General features: G+C 45.3%; 1 protein-coding gene across 1 annotated transcript in view; it reads right to left on the bottom strand.

Moving 5' to 3' along the window:
- srcin1a (SRC kinase signaling inhibitor 1a) overlaps positions 1-18,369 on the bottom strand; it is a 211,044-nt gene that overhangs the window by 66,643 nt on the left and 126,032 nt on the right. Inside the window, exon 4 of the mRNA XM_079519333.1 lies at positions 4,904-4,930. Coding sequence (XP_079375459.1) covers positions 4,904-4,930 — 27 coding nt within the window. The remainder of the gene's footprint in view (positions 1-4,903; positions 4,931-18,369) is intronic.

Here is an 18,369-nt window from a genome sequence, read left to right as displayed (position 1 = left end):
GCACCCGTGGTAGCTTTATGAGTGCTATCATGCATTTTATTTTATAACACTAGGCGAAAAATTGCATGGATCAATATGACAAAAAATAGTAATACAAAAATGATAGAAAAGGTTTTTCCAATTGGTTCTGGTACCTCTAGGCATGCTTAAGAATATACTGAAAATATAGGAAAATATATGTTCTGGAAAGGCGTCATTTTCAAGATGGCGTCCAATATGGCTGCCAGGAGCTTAAAATGGCTATAACTAATACTAATTCATCATTATTTGGGGGTTTAGGACTAAAGGAATGTGGCTGAATCAGTGAAAGTGATCAGTTAATTATAGGGATGTGCCGATGAGACATTTTGGCCGATATTGATATCCGATATAATTAATTGCTGTTATGGCCGATAACCAATATTACCAATGTCGATCTCATTCTGTATTGAAAGATTATAATTTTGTCTATTCTGAAAAATACATGTAACAGGGTGTCTGCACTGCAGGCTTAGGCAAGTCACATCTAACTTAAATACCTTTATAATATTGTGAGCTTGTAGATCTGTTCAAACTGTTACTTTGGGCTTGTTTATCTGTAAAGACAGACCGATTAATTAATTTCATTTCATTTTTTTCATTTTTGTATTTATTCCAAACATGTTAAAATATAAATGAGAAAAGACAAAGGAAATAAACGTCCAAAAATAATAATAATAATGATCTTTCATAATCCTTAACATATGTTTATGTTCGAAGGTCGGGCAGATACTGGCACTGAGGAGGATATTGGAAGGGGTATGGGAGCGCAACCTGTCAGCGGTGATCACATTCATTGACTTCCAAAAGGCTTTCGACACCATCCACCGGGGGAAACTCATGAGTATTCTACGTGCCTACGGAGTTCCAGAAAAGTTGGTCCAGATGATAGAGTCAAGCTACAGCCAGACTCGAGCCAAGGTCCTCAAGCTCAAGCTCAATACCAAGAAAACAAAGGTAATGACATTCAACACAGAGGACAAAACCATTGCCACTGCAGACGGGACGGTGCTCGAGCGAGTCGAGGACTTCAAGTACCTCGGGGCCTGGACTGCCTCAACTGAAAAGGATCTGAAGGTTCGGAGAGCACTTGCCTGGAAAGCCTTGCACGGGATGAGGAGAGTGTGGAAATCAGACACGGGAGAAGACCTTAAGAGGCGGCTGTTCATAGCTACTGTCGAGACATGGACCCTCACAGTACAACAGGAAAAAGCCCTGGATGGAGTCTACACAAGAATGCTACGAATGGCACTAGGTGTCACATCAGAAATGTGGACCTCTATGGGGACCTACCACGGGTCACGGACAAAGTCAGAGAGAGAAGGATGAGGCTGGCAGGGCACTGCGTCAGGTACCCAGAACTTGAGGCAAGTAAATTGACTATGGGAGCCAAACCCAGGGCAAAGACAAGGGGGGGAAAGAAGCGTACCACCTATGTAGACGTGCTGCGGTGCGACAGCTTGGCTAACAACACTGCAGAGCTCAATAACCTGATGTTGGATAGGACATTGTGGAGGGCAGCGATCCAGGAATCCCGAGTTGGTGTTGGCTAGACCTCACTCTCGCAGTTACTATGTTCGAAAAAGGAGTAGGGAAAAGTTTATTGAAAAACGTAATCGGTCTGATTAATCAAACCGATGCCGATTAATCTAAAAACAACTCAAATCGTCCGATACCGATGTGTTTGCCGATTAATCTCCCATCACTAGTTAATTATGTATTGCCAAATCCAAAATGGTGTCCATACCACACCCAAAGTGATGTTCTATTGTACTGCATTATGTAAAAACAATACAATTACAAAATGAACAGAATAACTGTCACATAAAATCAATTTCTTATAAGTAGGTCAATCTTATGTGCTAAAGGTCAGGTCAATGTCTGTCTCATAAGCAGGTGTGTCCAAGCATGCAGCAGATACAGTATGGTCACTGGTTGACATGCACAGTATTCACCTTACCATTGATATGCAGCTGTTTGTTGTTGTAACCTACAGCAGGGGTATTCAACTAGATTGAACTGTAGAATGATGCACGCTTTACTGAAAATGTGGGGGTTCTCAAAATGCATTTGTGCTCAAACACAAAGATGTATACATTTGTGCACAGTAATGAGCAGGATAATATGACTATACAGCTATATGTTACCATAGAATAGATGTAGACCTATTTGACAGTGCATAAACATAATTGCCTTGACATTAACGACCTGTCAAGGTCCTGTGCAACCTCATATCCATGTGCAAAGGCAAGATCAGAGCACAAAATACTTTGCTGGCAGGGAACTTCCCAGACTACCCTGATGTGCTGGGTGAGTTGGGTGTCACAATGTAACAATCTGTTGCTGCTGTTGTACCACGACAGTTGTACTCATATACAAGTGGAATGTGGCAGACCACCAAGCTCAATTTGAAAGTTCAGGTGATGTCACACAATTTGGATGGGAGATCCACATTTTGCTAAGGGTGACCTGACACCTGATGAGATGTTGAAGCTACAAATGAGAAGTGATGTTGATAATAAAGAGGATATACTTTTGACGATGAGGTAGATCAGGATTTGGGTAAGATATTGCTGCCAATCAGGAGGGCTAGGGGGATGTGGTGGGTTGATTTTATGATCCTGATTATGAGTTGAAGCTTACAGATAAATATATCATATTTTCTTATGCTATTATTACAAATGTATAAGTATAAGTTGTTATAGAAATAGAAATAGTTGTTTCTGTTTCATTGACCAGACCTTTAACATGTGAGATTGACCTGATATAAAGGCCTTTTTTGATTATGCCAATTACCAAAGTTTGGGGAACCAAGCTAAAATTGTCCCCAAATACAAATCAACAACAAAAACGTAATATGAAACAGCATTATTAGGTTTGGTATTGAACAGATAGAAGTGTCAAATGGACTAAAAGGTGATGTAATGGTGAACAGAAAGTTATCTTATGCATTACTTACACTGTACACTTACACTATATTTAGTTTATTGAATTTCATAAAACATTTCAATAGAATTTATGTTCTAAGATGGTTTTAAATATTTACAGTTATTTACAGAGGGAACCTTTGTGCTGCATCTTTCATGAAAACAGAAGTACGTCTCATGTAATATATAGTCCCTATTATGTTGTCTCTCCTGTAATAGATGACCTAGAATAATTTTAACAACTTTTCAGAGAAATATACTGTATAGTCTGAGCTGTATCCCAACCATTCTTCAAAGATCAATAATAGGAGAGAACCATCAGTTTGAAGTAGAATGCTCCATTCGGATTTTGAAAATTGTGTTTTGGCATGTGGTCATAAACAGAGTGATAACACACAGAAGGCTACCACAGATGCAATGCTATCACATATTTCCTAGCACTAGGGATGTATACCTTCCCAAAAATCACTATGAGACTTATTCACCCCATCGGTACAGATGACCCCAGATTTGGGGTCCTGGCTCACGGCCTAATATATGGATATATGTCAGAAGAACCTGTTCTGAAATTCCATGTTGATCCTTCCCCATCCTTCCTTCCTCTTCGATGTCTCCCTGTCCATTTAAACACTAGACGGGCCTGCCCCAAAGTTATTAATGCAGCCGCGAAAACTAGAGTTCTCAACAGGCCCGAAAATTAAAGCAGCTATAGCATGAATTTGAAAACCGTTTTTAATATTTCATATCATATTGTCTATATGTCCCTCAAACGTATTTCTAATGGTTTGAGCCTCAAGCACAACTCTGATATAACCAGTCCATGGCATTTATTTTTTGCTTCTGAAGCTGTTTTAGCTGCAGTACCACAATGTCCTGAGGTGGTGGGGGCGCTGATATGCAACTTATTTAATATTTGAGTCATTATAATACTGATGCTAGATAAACCCAGGCTTGTTTCCCTTGTTTCCCCATTCCAAAGTGCCAGCGCTTGCCCAGCAGTCTGCTGACACCCAGGCGGATGCGTCCACGCAACCTCGCCCTTTAGAGTGAGGTCGCTTCTTGCCCTCAGGCGTCTTACTGGTAATAATAAATATTTGTATAGCACCTTTCATGTCATCAAATGCAGCCCAACGTAATTACATAAACAAGAGATCAACAAAAGAACAATGAAACGATATTAAACAAGATTAAAAACAAGATCAAAAACATCATCAAGGAGAAATTAAAAGGAGGCAAGATCGGAATTAAAACAATACAAAAATAGCAAGAACAAAACATCACAACATCACTTTAGACGTATTTCAGACTCACTCACACAGATCTCACACCTGTTCATGCAACCCATCATGGATAACTGTCCCAGTTGTTCAGCATGGATTCAAGTTGCCATGGTAATACTGTCAAAGTGTTCATTCAGCATGTCTGAAAGTTCTTAACGTCTATACTGTCATTAGCCCGCGGATAATGCTTCAGGCAAGGTCACACTGACTGGAGGTATCATAGAGCCAGAGAATAATTTCCTGCAGATTAAAAAGGAGCTTCGGAGGTTTAAGACGCACGCACGCATGCACGCACGCACGCACGCACGCATGCACAAACGCACGCACACACACACGCACGCACGCATGCGCAGGCACACGCACACGCACACACGCACACACGCACACACACACTTAAGAGTGTATAGAGGCACCAATGTCAATGGTGCAGTGTCAATGGTGCAGTACACAGTAGGCACATCGCAGTGGGAACCATGGGAATTACTGTGTAGGCTAATAGTGCTTCACACAGTCTGAAGTGATAGAAAGAGACACGCATCGCAGAGCTCTCACGCACACGCACACACACACACACACACACACACACACACACACACACACACACACACACACACACACACACACACACTGACTGTGAGGACGATAACACACAGAGACAATTGGACTTATATCACTGACCTTAAAGCTCCAGTAGTTGGGCTGTTGCTGCAGCATCATTCGTTGGAGGAAGAGAGAGAGGGAGGGAGAGAGAAGGACAAACAGAGAGATATCGGGTTAGAATAGAAACATTTGCCTTGCCAATCAAGCATTGTAAAACATCAGTGATGGCCTCATGGGCGAGGCAGAGGGGAGATGGATTGGAAGAGCAAGAGTTGGAATAAGCCCCCGCCCGCAGGCCCCTGACACAAAATCAAATGCTTCTCCATGTATGACGCTGCCGCACCGTTCCATTTTCCATTCCCACAGTCCTCCACAGCACAACTATGAGAACAGCCTCTGCATTATACTGTAAGAAACAATACCTGAATAGTATTGGTGGGTATAGAGTCTATGTAATCTAAGAAATGATCCACTTAAACCCGATATACTTCATTGACTGGTGGTCAGGCCCGGATTAACAATGGACCCTGGCCTGCAGCCTGCAGTGCCCTGGGCGAGACTATTTCAAATAGGTACAGTACAGCTGTTGCTTTCGTGGAAACCGTATTCATAGGGCATCGATTTCAACGTAGCGTAGGAAGCTCGAAAATAGCAGATCCAGTCGGGATCGTGTTGGCGGTAACCACGTGCGCTGAACGCACGTGCGTTCATTCACTGGGCGTGCAAACGCAAAAAGTGTTTGATTTGGTGGCAGGGGTTGATCCGTCATCCGGTCCCCCAGGGGGTCTATACTAAATATCTGATCTACAAGCTCTCAACGTATCACAACGTGAAGGGCTGTGAGCTTCAGTAGATCTTTTTTTTCAGAATTTTTTTCCCCGCAGCTATAGGGTTGCTGCGGGGAACGGTGCCCATTGGTGATTCTGAACGGTGGTTCAATAAAGCTGCAGTCAGTCATTGGTGCTGTTTATTGGCAGACAGAAGAGGACATTGGCGCGAGAAGGCATTTGTTGTGCCGGCGTATAGAGGGTTGCAGCGTGGCTGAAACACCATTGAACTGACTGTCAGGTTTGACCTATGGCGAGAGGAATTGGAAAAGAGTGAAATTGAATTAAACGTCACACTGTTATTTGGAGTTTGGCCTCTCTCCCAGACTTCTCTGCAGCAGGTGCTCCCCCCCCCTCCCCACAGCCCCCCTCCCCCAGTCCCCCCCACACACACACACACACACACACATCTCATTTTCCTGTATCTGTCCACCCCCTAACACCCCCCCCAGATTCACCTGCCTCTATCTATCTTCCATTTCATATTCAGCACCTTTACTCCTCATTTTCTCAAAAACATGTCGTATCTCCAGCTCTCACACACCTTTTTCCATTTATTTGGGACCTTCTTCTTTTTGCTCCGCTACATATGAAATGGTGTTTCATATGTAGCCGAGACCGCGGGAAGAATATGCCTGATATTAAAACACAATTACCCCAATGTTAAAGAACCAGGCCGAGCCGCCGACCGACGGCCCGAGAAATACCTCAAAGTGACATGGAAATTAAAAGGATGAGGGCAGTTCATGAATTTTAATTCCAATCCAAACTCTTATTCCAGATCTCATTCTTATCTTCGGGCAATTTTCTGTCCATTCACCATCCCGTCTACTCTACAGTGGCCATATTATTACCCACTGCAATGAGAAGAAAAAAAAGACCTGACAGGCAAGTTTTGATTTATGATCGTTGAGTGAGTTTTTCATTATCCGCTTTCCTTTTTAATATCACCTCAACATGAGCCGAGATTTATTTCCATAAACACGGAGAGCAAACAGATCATTACTTGCAATGTAATTTCGTCTTGTATTTAATTTCCCCTCATTGTGGCTCAGATGCCACCCTTTTCTCTCCATTGATTTTCTCACCATAACTTGTTCTGATTTATTATGAGCAGACACAGACAGATCCTTCATATCATTGAAGCAATCAGAAGGTGATGATTTCTCGCCAGGAACGCACTAGACTGAGCTACAGCTACACCCCCCTCCACTTCTACACTGCAAATACAGCACTGAGCTACAGCTACACCCCCCTCCACTTCTACACTGCAAATACAGCACTGAGCTACAGCTACACACCCCTCCACTGCTACACTGCAAATACAGCACTGAGCTACAACTACACACCCCTCCACTTCTACACTGCAAATACAGCACTGAGCTACAGCTACACACCCCTCCACTTCTACACTGCAAATACAGACTGAGCTACAGCTACACACCCCTCCACTGCTACACTGCAAATACAGCACTGAGCTACAGCTACACACCCCTCCACTTCTACACTGCAAATACAGACTGAGCTACAGCTACACCCCCCTCCACTTCTACACTGCACAGCACTGAGCTACAGCTACACACCCCTCCACTTCTACACTGCAAATACAGACTGAGCTACAGCTACACACCCCTCCACTTCTACACTGCAAATACAGCACTGAGCTACAGCTACACACCCCTCCACTTCTACACTGCACAGCACTGAGCTACAGCTACACACCCCTCCACTTCTACACTGCAAATACAGACTGAGCTACAGCTACACTCCCCTCCACTTCTACACTGCAAATACAGCACTGAGCTACAGCTACACACCCCTCCACTGCTACACTGCAAATACAGCACTGAGCTACAGCTACACACCCCTCCACTTCTACACTGCAAATACAGCACTGAGCTACAGCTACACCCCCCTCCACTTCTACACTGCAAATACAGCACTGAGCTACAGCTACACACCCCTCCACTTCTACACTAAAAATACAGCACTGAGCTACAGCTACACACCCCTCCACTTCTACACTGCAAATACAGCACTGAGCTACGGCTACACACCCCTCCACTTCTACACTGCAAATACAGCACTGAGCTACGGCTACACACCCCTCCACTTCTACACTGCAAATACAGCACTGAGCTACAGCTACACCCCCCTCCACTTCTACACTGCAAATACAGCACTGAGCTACGGCTACACACCCCTCCACTGCTACACTACAAATACAGCACTGAGCTACAGCTACACACCCCTCCACTTCTACACGGCAAATACAGACTGAGGTACAGCTACACACCCCTCCACTTCTACACTGCAAATACAGCACTGAGCTACAGCTACACCCCCCTCCACTTCTACACTGCACAGCACTGAGCTACAGCTACACCCCCCTCCACTTCTACACTGCACAGCACTGAGCTACAGCTACACACCCTCCACTTCTACACTGCAAATACAGCACTGAGCTACAGCTACACACCCCTCCACTGCTACACTGCAAATACAGCACTGAGCTACAGCTACACACCCCTCCACTTCTACACTGCAAATACAGCACTGAGCTACAGCTACACACCCCTCCACTGCTACACTGCAAATACAGCACTGAGCTACAGCTACACCCCCCTCCACTTCTACACTGCAAATACAGCACTGAGCTACAGCTACACACCCCTCCACTTCTACACTGCAAATACAGACTGAGCTACAGCTACACACCCCTCCACTTCCACACTGCAAATACAGCACTGAGCTACAGCTACACCCCCCTCCACTTCTACACTGCAAATACAGACTGAGCTACAGCTACACACCCCTCCACTTCTACACTGCAAATACAGCACTGAGCTACAGCTACACCCCCCTCCACTTCTACACTGCAAATACAGACTGAGCTACAGCTACACACCCCTCCACTTCCACACTGCAAATACAGCACTGAGCTACAGCTACACACCCCTCCACTTCTACACTGCAAATACAGACTGAGCTACAGCTACACACCCCTCCACTTCTACACTGCAAATACAGCACTGAGCTACAGCTACACACCCATCCACTTCTACACTGCAAATACAGCACTGAGCTACAGCTACACACCCCTCCACTTCTACACTGCAAATACAGCACTGAGCTACAGCTACACCCCCCTCCACTTCTACACTGCAAATACAGCACTGAGCTACAGCTACACACCCCTCCACTTCTACACTGCAAATACAGCACTGAGCTACAGCTACACCCCCCTCCACTTCTACACTGCAAATACAGACTGAGCTACAGCTACACACCCCTCCACTTCTACACTGCACAGCAATGAGCTACAGCTACACACCCCTCCACTTCTACACTGCAAATACAGCACTGAGCTACAGCTACACACCCCTCCACTTCTACACTGCAAATACAGCACTGAGCTACAGCTACACACCCTTCCACTTCTACACTGCAAATACAGACTGAGCTACAGCTACACACCCCTCCACTTCTACACTGCAAATACAGCACTGAGCTACAGCTACACACCCCTCCACTTCTACACTGCAAATACAGCACTGAGCTACAGCTACACACCCCTCCACTTCTACACTGCAAATACAGACTGAGCTACAGCTACACCCCCCTCCACTTCTACACTGCAAATACAGCACTGAGCTACAGCTACACACCCCTCCACTTCTACACTGCAAATACAGACTGAGCTACAGCTACACCCCCCTCCACTTCTACACTGCAAATACAGCACTGAGCTACAGCTACACCCCCCTCCACTTCTACACTGCAAATACAGACTGAGCTACAGCTACACCCCCCTCCACTTCTACACTGCAAATACAGACTGAGCTACAGCTACACAGCCCTCCACTTCTACACTGCAAATACAGCACTGAGCTACAGCTACACACCCCTCCACTTCTACACTGCAAATACAGACTGAGCTACAGCTACACACCCCTCCACTTCTACACTGCAAATACAGACTGAGCTACAGCTACACACCCCTCCACTTCTACACTGCAAATACAGACTGAGCTACAGCTACACCCCCCTCCACTTCTACACTGAAAATACAGCACTGAGCTACAGCTACACACCCCTCCACTTCTACACTGCAAATACAGCACTGAGCTACAGCTACACACCCCTCCACTTCTACACTGCAAATACAGCACTGAGCTACAGCTACACACCCCTCCACTTCTACACTGCACAGCACTGAGCTACAGCTACACACCCCTGCCCTTCTACACTGCAAATACAGACTGAGCTACAGCTACACACCCCTCCACTTCTACACTGCAAATACAGCACTGAGCTACAGCTACACACCCCTCCACTTCTACACTGCAAATACAGACTGAGCTACGGCTACACACCCCTCCACTGCTACACTGCAAATACAGCACTGAGCTACAGCTACACACCCATCCACTTCTACACTGCAAATACAGCACTGAGCTACAGCTACACCCCCCTCCACTTCTACACTGCAAATACAGACTGAGCTACAGCTACACCCCCCTCCACTTCTACACTGCAAATACAGACTGAGCTACAGCTACACCCCCCTCCACTTCTACACTGCAAATACAGCACTGAGCTACAGCTACACACCCCTCCACTTCTACACTGCAAATACAGACTGAGCTACAGCTACACACCCCTCCACTTCTACACTGCAAATACAGCACTGAGCTACAGCTACACACCCCTCCACTTCTACACTGCAAATACAGACTGAGCTACAGCTACACACCCCTCCACTTCTACACTGCAGATACAGCACGGAGCTACAGCTACACACCCCTCCACTTCTACACTGCAGATACAGACTGAGCTACAGCTACACACCCCTCCACTTCTACACTGCAAATACAGCACTGAGCTACAGCTACACACCCCTCCACTTCTACACTGCAAATACAGCACTGAGCTACAGCTACACACCCCTCCACTTCTACACTGCACAGCACTGAGCTACAGCCACACACCCCTCCACTGCTACACTGCAAATACAGCACTGATAAAATCAGTTTCAGATTGTATGGCTCAATAGGGAGACTGGGAGTCGAATATTTTGTCCTACAATGCTATTTCCATTGAGGCATGGAGGCTCGTGTGTGTTTAATGTTGGGGCTTAAGACAGCATTAATTAATTTATAGAACAGACCCAATATCTGGTAGCATATAATGTATCTATACAGTTGGAGGCCATCGATATTGTCCTTTTCTTTTTGCTGAGGTTTGCGTGATCTGCGCAAAAGGACAGTTAACCCATTTTGGGCGGGAACCCCTTTTGGTGTTTTAAACATTATGTTATAATTTAGCTATTGAAAAATAGCAGATCTACAAGCTCATAGCGCGCCACCGAGTGGCGCGCTACGAGCTTGTAGCTCTGCTATTTTTGAAAAATCGTGAAAATATTTATTTCAGAAAACTGGAGGATTTAGAAGGATTTTTTAAAATGTTGAGGTCAGGCCTAAATGGGTCAAATGATAAGGGACAATATCGGTGGCACCCAACTGTACCGTATCTAGCTTTCTTGGTACTCTGGCAAGAGTAACGGTTCCCTTTAACGATTCCAATAGAGTGTTCCAAATGGACCCTAAGAGGTCTGCATGCCGGGTTCATTTGGTTCCATGGTGGTCCAGCGTCCATGAAATGTACAGTTGGGTGCCACCGATATTGTCCCTTATCATTTGACCCATTTAGGCCTGACCTCAACAATTTAAAAAATCCTTCTAAATCCTCCAGTTTTCTGAAATAAATATTTTCACGATTTTTCAAAAATAGCAGACCTACAAGCTCGTAGCGCGCCACTCGGTGGCACGCTATGAGCTTGTAGATCTGCTATTTTTCAATAGCTAAAGCATAACATAATGTTTAAAACACCAAAAGGGGTTCCCGCCCAAAATGGGTTAACTGTCCTTTTGCGCAGATCACGCAAACCACAGCAAAAAGAAAAGGACAATATCGATGGCCTCCAACTGTAAACCCTGCAGACCCTACAAACCACGCTTCCTTTCATGCAGCGCTAGAGCGTTTTCCAGCGTCAGTAGCACTTTGACGTGACACTGAGTCTAATGATCACTATCTCTAAGTCACTCTGTTTTATTCATCTGCTTGGCGTGTGTGGTGTATTCTAGTGTACTGTACTGTACTATACTGTACTGAACCAACTCACTCTTCTGAAGCAAGTGACCGAAAAGCTCTTTGTCAGTCAGACCAGGCGTTGTGACGCCATGTGAAAGTCGGCAGTGGTGGCAAGTAACTGAGTACATTTACTTAAGGTATTTTTGACTTTACTTGAGTATTTCCAATTTCCAGTATTCATCACTACATCTCAGTGGCAAATATTGTACTTTTACTCCACTACAATTATTGCTTGTAGATAGGCTACTTTCAAAAGGTTATTATACATTTGAAAACACAAATTACACAATTAGTACTTTTACTTTTGGTACTTTAAGGTGTTAGCATTAAGTTATGCTTTAGCTATTGAAAAATAGCAGATCTACAAGCTCATAGCGCGCCACCGAGTGGCGCGCTACGAGCTTGTAGGTCTGCTATTTTTTTTAAATCGAAGAACCACTGACATAGAAACATAGCTTTTTCAGAAAACTGTCAGGATGTGGAAGACATTTTTAGAATCTGATCTCAGGTCAAATGGGTTAAGTACATTTTGAAGCCAAGACTTTTGTACTTTTACTCAAGTAAATGTTGAATTCCGGACTTTTACTTAGTTGTAACAGACAAGTATTTATTTTGATACTTTAACTTTGAGTTATTTTTCCACCAGTGAAAGTAGGTCCCTTCCAGGGTTAAGGCTGCACATGAGCTCTCTGGGAAGGGCCTTAATGTCTGGCTCTAGCTGATCATGTGTCAGTCATTCATCCAGTCTCGCTGCATGGGGCCCTAGAGCAGTATCCTGCTACAGCAGCCGTAGACAACCCAACGCTGACAGTGAGTGGCTCAGGGCTTCCATAACCCAACACTGACAGTGAGTGGCTCAGGGCTTCCATTGCCATCATCGCAAATAATTGCAGTCCACTTGTTCAGACACAATGGTAATACTTTTGTTTTCGACAAAGCCCAATTATTCTGTGGGCTGGTTTTAACGATGCAGAGGTAATTTGTGGCCCGTGTGTGTGTGTGTGTGTGTGTGTGTGTGTGTGTGTGTGTGTGTGCGTGCGTGCGTGCGTGCGTGATGTGTGTGTGTGTGTGTGTTTCCTGTTGCTTAAACATTAGTTATTCAAAAGATGAAATTTGATAAACACTGTTTCCTTCAAACAATTTGAGTTGTTTCAACACCACAAGGAGTTGCAATTAAACTAATTGGACTTTGAGTTGCAAATGAAGCCCTGGGTGTGACTTCAAAGTGTTTCTGGAGAACATTAACACTAACAGTGCAGTGATGATGATGATACATGCGTTTATCTGTTTGCATGCATAATTAATAACTAGGGATGTCACGGTCACGTTTTCTTTGCTCCCGATCCGATTCCGATCATTTGATTTCTGCCAATATCGATTTTTCTTATAGAACACAAAAGTACAATATCCAAAATCACAGAAAATATCCAGTCTAATATCATGAGATGGATATAATATTGATACTATAGGGATGTCCCGATCATGATTCTTTGCTCCCGATCCGATTCCGATCATTTGAAAATGACGTGATCGGCCCCGATTTCCGATTTTCACGTGAACGTGATCGGAAACAACCCTAATTACAACCTCCTAATCTTAAATGAATTATAAACCATATAAAACAAAAGACTTCCTTGGATACATCTCATCCACTGAACCTTGATCCTGACAATAATCCTAGATGAAGAAGTATCAGAGCACATAGCTTGATTTATAGTAGCTAGTCTCTCGAGACAGACTGTTGCTAACGTCAAACTAATTCAAAGGAAAAGAGGGTGCAGAATGATTTTCTTTTGTTTTGCCAATGGGTACCCAGATTGGATTTATAGAAACCTATGGTGAATGCATAGGCCTATGCGTTGTACGTGCGTCGTGTAAACCGGTGAATGTGCGCACACACAGGTGGTCCCCCCTCCCCTCTTTTCCTCCTTTCTTCTCTCTCTTCTAATTTATCTACCTTTTTGTTTTTTTCTGCAGCTTTTCTCTAGCATTGTCTCTGCATTGGGGAAGAGTGGGTGGGTACAAGGGGGTGGATGGGAGGGAAATGAGGGGTGTCTATATCTATGTATCACAAATGTATATGTACATGTATATGAACAAGGACCCCACATCGGAGGGGGAAAGAAAATGTAAAAAACCCAATAAAAAGATATTAACAAGAAACCTATGGATTCTGGCTGATCATAGTTCCACGCTCTACGCTTGCAGCGCTTACACACCGGTATTCCGAAACCCCCTATTCCGATGCATCGCCATTCCGCCGCATTACTAACCATGTCCATAACTCTATCCCTAACCCTAACCGCACGCGGAAGCCACGTAGTCGGAATGGGGGTGCATACGTTTCTTAGACGTAGGTGTTGTCGAAGTTAGTTCGACAGCACCGTCGATCCCGACATGTGTGGCATATCACAACTAACCCGTGGCAGGTTAAAACTAACCCGTGGCTTCCTGTGAGGTGAGGTTTAGGGTTAGGTGTTGGTTGTTGGACTCATGACTGTAGGACTGTTAGTTAGTACTGTTAGTACATCGGACCAAACACATGCACCCGTCAGAATGGCGGTGCATCTGTCCCCGCTAGGAGCTAAGCTAAATGTTACATGGTACGAACCTCTAATGCTTATCTATTCTAAACCAGCATCTTGTCATGTTGTAGCAATGTCTCCTGTTGAATGACATTATGCAGCTACATGTAGCCACGTGTTCCAGTCTCCTGTTGAATGACATTATGCAGCTACATGTAGCATGTAGCCATGTGTTCCAGTCTCCTGTTGAATGACATTATGCAGCTACATGTAGCCACGTGTTCCAGTCTCCTGTTGAATGACATTATGCAGCTACATGTAGCCACGTGTTCCAGTCTCCTGTTGAATGACATTATGCAGCTACATGTAGCCACGTGTTCCAGTCTCCTGTTGAATGACATTATGCAGCTACATGTAGCCACGTGTTCCAGTCTCCTGTTGAATGACATTATGCAGCTACATGTAGCATGTAGCCATGTGTGTTTCAGTCTTCAGGATTGGAGTTGGGGGCGGTGGGGCTTAAAACACATCCCTGACTGCATGCGTTAGTTGTGAACGCATTGCAATGTAGGCGCATTGATTACATCTGCCCATATGCATGCATGCGCGAATGGCATGCGCACGCACGCACGCACGCACGCACGCACACATACATACACACGCGAGGAGGTGGCCGCAGGGCTCTGGCAGTCAGAAGGACGGAGCCTCACAGACACTGGAGCAGAGCTGCATTACCTGACCTGCATGCAGAGCAGCTTTTACTCTCCTCCCTCCCTCCTCCTCCCTCCTCCTCCTCCTCCTCCGCCCCTCTGCATGCCTGCCTCTCATCCTCTCCGTACCCCTACCCCCCTCTCCCCGGCACTGGTTAGCGTATGCTACCCCTGATCCATCTTCCAGTCTACAATACCTTTAACATTTACGCCTAATCCTCTATTCTCCTTCACACGTACGGTACAACCACCCAAAAACAAAACCCACAACAATGCACACACAGGCGAACATGACACCCGCTGTCCAGTCAGTAGCATTGTTGTGCACAGAGCCTGCTTGTACACCCGGCAGGTTCCACTACGTCACCACAACAACCACCGCCACAACAAACACGCAACGCGTGGAATCCAATCCAATGCCTGTCGGCACAGTCTTTGTGCGCACGCACGCACGCATACTACACGCGCATGCACACACGCACACACGCACACGCACACACGCACACACACACACACACACACACACACACACACACACACACACACACACAACAGCCCCCAATGCCATGCAGCCTGGGCTCACCTGCAGTGCACCTGTGCCTACATGTCCACTACTCCAGTCATCCCAGGCTGTCACTCAGTCAGTCAGGTGCAGTGAATGCTCCTCGTAGTGTTTTGTTCAGACCCTCTCTCTCTCCTCCCCTCTCTCTCCCTCCCTCTCTCTCTCCCTCCCTCTCTCTCTCTCCGGTAGCACATGCGGTGGTGGCGACTCTTTTATTTAATTCATTACGACACACACCAGCCGATTAACTCCTTCGCAGCTGGGTGTCTGCTTCATGCTGCTGGTGCTGCTGGCTAATTTACTGGCTGCTTTTGCTCCGCCTCCCCCCCCCCCCCCCCTCCTCCTCCTCCCCGTCCACGCTATAGCCCAGAGCGATAACGGTGAATCTGCCGCCTCCTCTCCTCTCTGCTCTCTCCAGCGTGATGAGAATGCCCAGTCACTTTACGGTTCCTATACTTATTTCACAGCTCGCCGTGCTCCCTTCCTTCCCTATCTTGTTCGTTGTCTGTCTTTCTCTCGCTCTCTCTCTCTCTCTCTCTTGTTGTGTGATTGTCTACCTTCTCCACTGCCTGACCTTTGCAACGCGATATCGCCGGCTTGCCTTATATGGGAGAGGTTGCTATGGCAACTATGGACTCCACCTGTCTCTTACTCACCCTCCCCCCTTTCCCCTCTCTATGTCTTTCTTGCTCTCTCTCTCTCTCTCTCTCTCTCTCTCTCTTCCCCTTTCACCTCTCCTCTATCAGCACCAATGCTTTTCTATCGTATGATTACACCAGATTTATGGCTTTCCATGCACAGCATTTACAGCTGCAGAAGAACCACCAGGAGAGAGAGAGGAGAGAGAGGGGTGGAATATGGAGGTTAAAAGCATGAAAGGGGTATAGGAAAATTGTGAAAAAGCTGATGAGGTATAAACCAGAATGGAACAGAGAAAGAGAGGCGATGATGAAAAGACTAAATGAAAAACCGTTCGGTCTTGGAAGTGTTCCCAGGTGCTGGAATCCGCATGTGAGTCTGCAGCATGCACACGTGCGTGTGTGATTGTGTGTGTGTGTGTGTGTGTGTGTGTGTGTGTGTGTGTGTGTTTGTGTGTTTTCTTCAAGCCTCAGTGCGGACAGCTTTCCCTCGCTATCTGGAGGTCTGCAGACAGTGACGACACTGCACTGCCACTGCGTTTGGGGAGACATGGAGAGACACACCGCGGGGTGTGACAGACACAGCGCAATGAAGACGTCCTACTATATGGCAGACAAAACCCACTGATGGACATTGATCTTTCACACACCCTCTGACTCAGTCAACGCAACACGCCGCATGCAGCACCACGCTCGCTGGATCGCTTTCCGACGCAAACCTGCCCCTGATAAAGAGCAGAGATATCCGCTAATTGACCACACAGTAGTACACCAGACTCCACCCCAAACCATGCAGTTGAAATAAATATGTATCATTTTGTAACCACTCTTAAGTCCTACAGGTGTATACTCTGGCATACAATGAATAGCGGAAATAGCCAACGTACAGTATGATGATGTGTTGTGAGTTTGTAGATCTGCTATTTTTGGAAAATTTTGATTTTTTTTTATTATGTTTACAAGTTTTGGGAGTTGTTGGGGAGATGTTACGATATGTGACCGAGCCTGACAAAATGGTCCTCAACTCGCCTATAATGAAAAGGGAGAAAATCGCTAAATAAACATTTTTTTTCTTTTTTTTTGTGATTTTCGTTTTTTTCATATTAACACAGTTTGAATGCCAGACCCGGTCACATATGAACAAAATAGTGATGTGAGGGTTTAAGTAACCTTGTGTCACCACACTTTCCAGCTTGGAGGAAAGCCTGGTCTGTGTTCCAAAGTCGCCTGTGTGATCCGGTCTAGGCGTGGTTTAGACCCAAACCACGCCCAAACCACGCCTGGTTCCGGTAAGGTGGTTTTTTGCCGACACTTTGTTTTGGTCCTTGTTTGTTTTTAGTCTCGCCAGTCGATAGGAGTTGGAATAAAAGATGGATATATCAAACTATTCCATTAAGTACTTGGAGAAACTTGGAGAAACCAATAATACGCATCAGGCTTATTATTGGGTAGGCCCTAACATGATGATGCCCTTGATCGCAGGGGAATTATTTTGGGTAATTCTGGTTCCGGAAGGTGGAATCATAAACAAAAAAATGCTATGCCTCCCAGGCTCCCAGGGTTTAAGTGCTTAATAATAGAGCACCGAAGTCCTGACGTCACTGTCAGTAGAGGGCGCCAGTCCACAGGTTTGTGTACTTTTTATTTGCATTGAATTCCCCATAGGGGGATTTTAGATCTCTTATAAGAACTGTGTTTGAAAAATAAATCGATCATCCCGGCCTTTTCACTCATATGGATATGAAGCATCGACTGAAGGTGGAAATGTACAAATATACCCAAAGAGTAACAAAATAAGCGCTAGAAACGAATCAAACAACCCAGAGACTACATTTCCGGGTAGGCAGGGTGGCTGCAGCTGCCCGTCGCACAACATAAACTGACATGTTAATTACGTTATTTAAAAAAATATATATTGATATTTAATGTTTCGTGGTTAGTACGAGTCGAGTCACCGCCAGCTGAGCTTACGTCAACAAGGAATCTCAGGAACGCAATGTGTTGACAGCTGGACGTGACGTATATTAGCAGCGACATTGCTTTCATATGTAGTTTCAAGGCTTTTGCGGCCAAATTAATTCCATTTTCTCCAGAAACTGGCTGTATCAAATATTAATGGACATCATTAA

The sequence above is a fragment of the Electrona antarctica genome, assembly GCF_951216825.1.
Source record: "Electrona antarctica genome assembly, chromosome: 14".
Classification (NCBI taxonomy): domain Eukaryota; kingdom Metazoa; phylum Chordata; class Actinopteri; order Myctophiformes; family Myctophidae; genus Electrona; species Electrona antarctica.
The sequence above is the reverse complement of the archived record's forward strand: the minus strand, read 5'-3'. Positions and strand labels throughout refer to the sequence as shown.